Source organism: Girardinichthys multiradiatus, chromosome 2, assembly GCF_021462225.1.
Source record: "Girardinichthys multiradiatus isolate DD_20200921_A chromosome 2, DD_fGirMul_XY1, whole genome shotgun sequence".
In the NCBI taxonomy this organism is placed as follows: domain Eukaryota; kingdom Metazoa; phylum Chordata; class Actinopteri; order Cyprinodontiformes; family Goodeidae; genus Girardinichthys; species Girardinichthys multiradiatus.
The window spans coordinates 733,008-739,425 of NC_061795.1; the positions used below are offsets into that span (position 1 = coordinate 733,008).

Sequence of the window (6,418 nt, forward strand, 5' to 3'; positions counted from 1 at the left end):
ATAAGCTTTTCTTCTCAAAACATTTTACATCAATAAATGACCAAAACATGTATTTAAATACTGTTTATTTGACATTTATTGACATTGTTACTGGTGTACAAGGTTGGGTAAAACTTTTTTACTGGAAATGAATCTAAACAAAGAAACACACAAGAGACAGGGACTAGAGGGTGGATCTGAGGAAGCTGGGGCCTGCCACTGTTAGAACGAGCTGTATGGGTGCAGTTCAAATATAACCCAACTTGACACAGAAGAGTGTTCAAAGTTGTCGAAAGTGGACAGTAGTGGATTTATCGTAATTTGAATATGCTTAAAAGAAGATGTTCAGTTTTTGTGAACTGGAAACATCTTGTCCAGTGTTTAAAATCAACAGGATAAATGCTGACGTGTTTAAAAATTCACCCTCATCCACCACAGAGAACACTTTGTTGTTTTTGTTCCCATTGCGTCACGGGGATTCAGCTGTGACCACAGTGTGTGTTAAAATCTTCCTGGAAGTTCTCCAATGTTGAGGTGGGAAATCAGTGGCTGCTGGACAACATTTCTCATTTCATGTGGAAGGCAATAAATCAAAAATGACTTAAATAATCAGTGTGACAAATTGCTTTTTCTACGCTATGTTTAAATTGCTATCTTTTTGGATAGTAGGTTTATGAAATTACAAAACCACTGGAAATTTTTGTTCTCTCAGTGATCAAACATGCAGGAGTTAGAGACTGGAAAGTTAAAGCTGTCAGCTTATTGATATCCCTCTCCTGTATGACTGGGTTTTATCAGAACATTTAGAAAACTGACTTCTTCAACTTCTCACACTCTCCTATGTTTCATTCGTGACTATTCTTCCTACAACCACACAGCTGGATTATTTTTTTATTTTATTTTCACTGCATCGCAGCCCTCAGACTGTTGGCAACAGGACGGAGGACGATTAGTCAAACAGCTTGTTCGCTGTGGCCTTGCCATCATACTTGGAACCTTTTCCATCAAATTCAGATGGAAGAATTTCAGGGTCGAACTCCTTATAGTAGTTTTCCATCTCATCTCCATGGACGAACACCTACAACAAAGGGAGCATCTGTCAGTGATGTTTGTGCATGATGACATCATATGATAAAAATAAGATTTTTTAAGGCAGCAGTTCTAACAGTGTTTGCAAAAGATGTTTCAAGCACTAAAGCGCCTCTGGTCCGCCTGAAACCATTCTTGAAAGCATTTTTTCCATGCTGTTTTTTTCATTTATATCAACAAACTTCAATGTGTTTTTTCACGTGATAATCCAACACAGAGTAGTGCATAATAGGTCCACACATTTGGACCCTATCAGAGTAAACACAGTGATCTTGTGATTGTCATGTAAAAAAATATGGAGCCGTCCAAGTCTGTATGGAGAGTTTTGGAAGGTTATGTCTCTGACTTACTCTCTCTAGCAGCTTGCTCTTCATGAGTGGTTTCACCACATTGTAGGTGGTGGTGAAGTACCAGGGCTGGTGGATGAAGTGCACAGCTTTGAAACGGGCAGGGAAAGAGTCCTGGTGGGACACAATGAGGTGACCCAATCGTTCAGCACAAATGAAAGGAAATCCAGAACATGAAACTTAAAAAAAATTCAGCTTCCATTCAAAAACAACTTGTAGTTCAGAGTAAAATGCCACCTGTAACATGTCCACCATCTTCTTGAGCTCAGTAGGTTTGATTCCTGCGGCTTGCTGCATGGTGAAGCCCTTGAAGTTTTCAATGATGCAGAAGCCATTGATCTGAGTTTCCTCATTCTCCAGCAGCTTCTCAAGGATCACACAGTAGGCACGCAGGATCTGAACATACAGAAAACACACTCACTCCCTGTTATCTTAGAAGGTGCATGAAACCTGTTCCAGTTCTGTTCTTCTCATTCAGCATGGTCTGCCCAGTGGGAGGAAAGGGCTTGAAGCACTCCACCTCATCAAAGGTGATCTCCTCGTAGTCCCAGTTCTCAATGTTGAAGAGCAGAACCACACGTCCATATTTGTCTCTGCTGTGGAGGATGCCGGGGTAGCCGGCCTCAATGGTGCTGCGTACAGCCTCTGGGGTCAGGTTTTCGAACAGCTCGGGGTAATCCTTCCTGAAACGGACATATCCTGAACAGAGAGGTAAAGAAGGGTCAGTCGGGCCCTGCTGGGTTGTGATTGAAATTGAACTGTTATGTTATGCGGTCTGACTTTTATTTTCCCACTCAATAATGTTTAGAGTTTAAAGTGGATCCTGGTGACTGTAATGCTAAACAACTATTAACATATAAAAATACACTCTTACTGTATGTTAGGAGAAAAAACATCCAATGAAGCCCCTCTCAGCTCATTATTTTTGACTCACCCTTCATAAGGTCAAAGGCTCTGGCCACATCGTATTTCCTGGCACGGATGAAGCGAACCAGCAGGGTGTCTGGTTTCTCCCCAAAGGTGTCCTGCACCCCTTTAGCCAGATCATCTCCAGCATCTGCCTTTTCCTTAATGATAGCTCGCAGCTCCTTCACTGCTGACACACGCTTCTCATCTGTCTCATTCAGCTCATCTTTGGCCTGCAGGGGGAGCCAAACCTGACCGTTAACATTTTACACGAGTTGAGAAACATCAGTGACTTGGTTTGCTTTCCAATAACCAAATATTTCAAGGTTATACTCCAGCTTTAATATGGCGGATGAGATGGTCCTCCAGAGGATAGCAAGGGGAGCTGAAAAGTTCTCAATCCTCTGTCCAGGAGAACCGCTGCAGGAACAGGGAACTCCTCACGCCCTGTGCAGTAACTTTATGAGCTGCTGCATTAAAAGCAGAAACTCCAGACTTCTACATAACTTTCTCCCTAAAGCTTTTAAAATGTTGAACCAATATTAATATTATGCACTTTACATTATTACACTACATCTTTTTTATCTACATTGCGTTTTTATCTATTCCATCATTTTTCACAGTAATCTGTAGAGGATCCTGAAGAAATGCTATATTGTTTTTTTTAGTTATATGATGAAATGACAATAAATGGATTTGACTTGAACCCTGACAAATATTGGGGAAATGATTAAGTAAAAATATGGTTTAGCTATTGCAGTCAAGTGGTACTGGGTATCATACCTACATTCTTGAAACAGTTTAAAAGTGCAAAAACATTTTAAAAGTAAAATATGTTCACTTTTTCAGAATACATCAGGTCTACTGTAAAATAAATTCAGCTAAACAGTATAATCTGCATATGATGACAACATTTTTAATGAGATTATACTTGTGACAGCAAGAACAACTTAGCACATAGTGCTAATATTTCAGACGGTTGCATGGTTGGGATGACGACGGCTGAAGCGTGAAACCAGTAAGGATTTTATTGGCCTTTGGAAGTGTTTTTATTACTCAGTTATTTATTTTAATGCCAACCATTCTGTTCACAAAGGCTGCCTTGTGTTTTGTCTCTGTGCAGAAACAGATGTGGATACCTTCTGCTTGGTGTGGTCTGGCAGGTTGGGGCAGGGTCCGAACACTGGTCCGTGGTCTTTGATGGTGAGATGCTCCAGCTTGGCCCTGAGAGCCTGCTCCTCTTCTGAAACCACACGGTAAGTTCCAGTCTAAGGAGAAAGGAGTCGCTGAATCAGAATACCAAGGTTTAGGTGAACGTTGTTGAAGCTAGAAGGACGATCCAAAGAACACCAGTCAAGTCGTTGTTCCTATGTTCAGAAACTGGATGTAAATGTAGACATCTGTTCCTGTGGGGTCCCACACCTGACACAGATGTATGAAACCCACACCGTATCACTGGTCTCAGTTACAACTGTATTAAAGTGTGTTTGTATAATTATAGCAAGAGTACAAACTTAATCGTTACATTTAAGTATTAACCTACATGGCCAGTGCAATTGCTTTATTTATTAATAAGGTTAAAAAAACAGATGTATGTCAAAGTCGTACAAGGTTGTACAAAAGAAAAGATAATGTAATGGTCAGGGTTAAACTTCTTTTCTGCTTCCCATTTGATTCCCCACACAATCGCATTCTTTCCCAGAATGCCTTTCTTCATATGTGGAAAAGCACATCTATAACCTATTGGAAACATCTTGCTCACAGTGATGGTGAAAACTTTGCACACACTCACCATGGGCTTAGAACCATGGGCTTCAGTTCTATGACCTTGATGTTGTGACTGCTTAGTCTTTGGCAGTCAAGCTTTTAGTTTCACCATTATGTTTCTGAGCCGATACCAAGACCTGCATGCTGTCACTGTGTGTCCATATGCACCAAAACATGCCCAGTTAATGTGTCCTGTAAGAAACCCTTACTTGGTGCATTGCTCTGGATACAAGCTAACGCTATGTCAATATAATTCTGTCACAAGATTTGGTTGAGCTTTAAACATCTAATCCACAGTGGTAAGAAAGCCTATTCCCCAGTGTTATTGGGCCATAATCAATAGGCCTCAGTGTGTTGGTTTTTAATCTCGCTCACATAAGTCCAGAAAAGCCTGTAAATACACACTGAGGACAACATGTAAACCAGGATCACAGGTTGGAAGCTCAGGCTACTGTAGCTGTTGACCACAGAGTTTAGCTGTGGGAAATGTCGAGATGCTGGTAAGGCTGTAAGCAGGAAGGTGTTTGTGGAGTTGTTGGGGGTGTCAGAACTCCTTCCTTCCTTCCTTCCTTCCTTCCTTCCTTCCTTCCTTCTGTCATAGGAGGCAAAGTGTCTACCTTGATTTGATCTCTTTGCCAAAGTTTTAGAGATGCTTTCCAATGGTACGTTATTGTTTTCTCTGGCAAATGTACTCTCACAGTAAAAACACAGCTGGTTGATCAAGTATGGATTCCCTCTGCAGAATTTAACCAAAAAAAAACACTTTCAAAAATATGCTAAAGAAAAAACAAACCTGAAACTCCTTTGAAGAATTGAGCTGATCGGCTGGCATTACTGAACATTACGGCCGATTTCAATGTGAATTCTGACATTTTTGACTTTTGTTTGAGTTGCCGAGAAGTTCAGCCTAACGTGTTTGACTGTGATGACCCCCAAGCTACGATGAATACTGCTGTGGATTTTGAAGCTGAAGCAAAGGGTGAAAATGGTTGTCCTTAGATGTGGAGCTGGTACAAATATGTTGTTGTTCCAGTTTAATTTCTTCCAAGCGTTAAAAAATTTTTTTTAGTTCATCCCAAAAAACCTGTATTTTCTACACATGCGGCTCTAATATTTGACTGTAGTCACACAGAATAGAAGTAAACATCTTTGAAGACAGAATTTAATTAAAAACGTGCAATAAGAAAAAGGACAAAAATACAAATGTCCTTACTCTGATCAGTTGCCTTATGTGATGTCATCAGCTTGTTTTTGGGAGGATGGATTTTTATCTTAAGTAAATAACAATATTAAACCGAATAACAAAAGAAATAAAAAAGTGACCATGGCGTGTTGTTCTGTAGATTACAAACCACATCTAAACTTAGTTTGACTGATTTTACAGATAGGTCTAAGAAGCAGCTTTCACCAAGTAAAGGTGGAAAATACTTACGACGACAGCCATGTTTTCTGCTCTTCCAATCAGCTTTGCACAGCCTGCAGAAAAAAAGAGGGATTTTGTGAATTCCTTTAAATAAAAGAACAATTGACACTCTGTGCTCCATATTAATCCTTAATTCTATCCTCTCAGCTCTCACAGGGTAACCTGACTGTGCTATACTTGGCACTTGCCTATTTCTGGATAATTTATCAAGAGGTTTAAACCCAACGGCCTTTTTAGGGTAATTCTGAACATGCTCACTGTGGTTGTCAAGGATTGAGCTGTCCTCAGTGGACACAGAAATACGCTGATATATTCCAAACATCTTAGTTCTAATTTTATTGCTGATTAAAAATATATTTGCAAATCATTTAGGATTGCATGAGTGAAGGCCTGCTGGTTTAAGTAGGAATGACTCAAAATGATGTACCTTTCCTAGTACCGTTCCAACAAGATAAATAACTCCCTTTCTCCAGAACTGAAAGTTTTCAAGGCACCCTTGTCTTCTTGTGACTAGTTAATTTTAATTTTTGCCCAACAACTTCTGTTGGAGCTACATTGCTGCTATACAACCCAGTCAGTGAATAGTCTGAGGAGTGGAAACCTACCGTATGCAAATGTGAAGTAGCCGGCCGAGTGTCGCAGGGATCCGTGTGGACCAGAAGAGGAAGGGACCTGTGATTTGTAGTGCTGGGATTAGTGGCGTCACACCAGATTACGACCAGCAGATTTTGTTTTCATTTCAATCAGCATGAAAGTGGCAGTAGGTGTGAAGGAGGGGGTTGGCACAAAGAGGGGTAGTGGGTCACCTATTAATCCAATCACTGCTGCAGCTTTGTGGGTACGCCTCATCCTGCTTTTGACAAGTAGTGACTGAAATTTGTGCTCCTTCTTCTTTGCAAAGTAGCTC

At 40.5% G+C, this 6,418-nt stretch overlaps 1 protein-coding gene across 1 annotated transcript; it reads right to left on the bottom strand.

Annotated features, from left to right (window-relative positions):
- Window positions 1-48: 48 nt before the first annotated feature.
- On the bottom strand, window positions 49-6,218 carry rlbp1b (retinaldehyde binding protein 1b). The gene is made up of 8 exons (XM_047351320.1): window positions 6,117-6,218; window positions 5,521-5,564; window positions 3,461-3,589; window positions 2,350-2,554; window positions 1,936-2,114; window positions 1,653-1,811; window positions 1,419-1,529; window positions 49-1,057 (listed from the first exon to the last, which is right to left on the bottom strand). Exons 2-8 carry the CDS (start codon window positions 5,530-5,532, stop codon window positions 929-931), a joined length of 924 nt encoding a protein of 307 aa, XP_047207276.1. The 5' UTR covers window positions 5,533-5,564; window positions 6,117-6,218; the 3' UTR covers window positions 49-928.
- Window positions 6,219-6,418: the final 200 nt, after the last annotated feature.

Excerpts from the sequence above, each read along its gene's own strand:
- rlbp1b (XM_047351320.1), bottom strand. Across the intron at positions 2,555-3,460 it reads CAGACCACACCAAGCAGAAG|GCCAAAGATGAGCTGAATGA; the intron begins GTATCCACATCT and ends CTCCCCCTGCAG. Across the intron at positions 1,812-1,935 it reads AGGAGATCACCTTTGATGAG|ATCCTGCGTGCCTACTGTGT; the intron begins GTGGAGTGCTTC and ends CTGTATGTTCAG.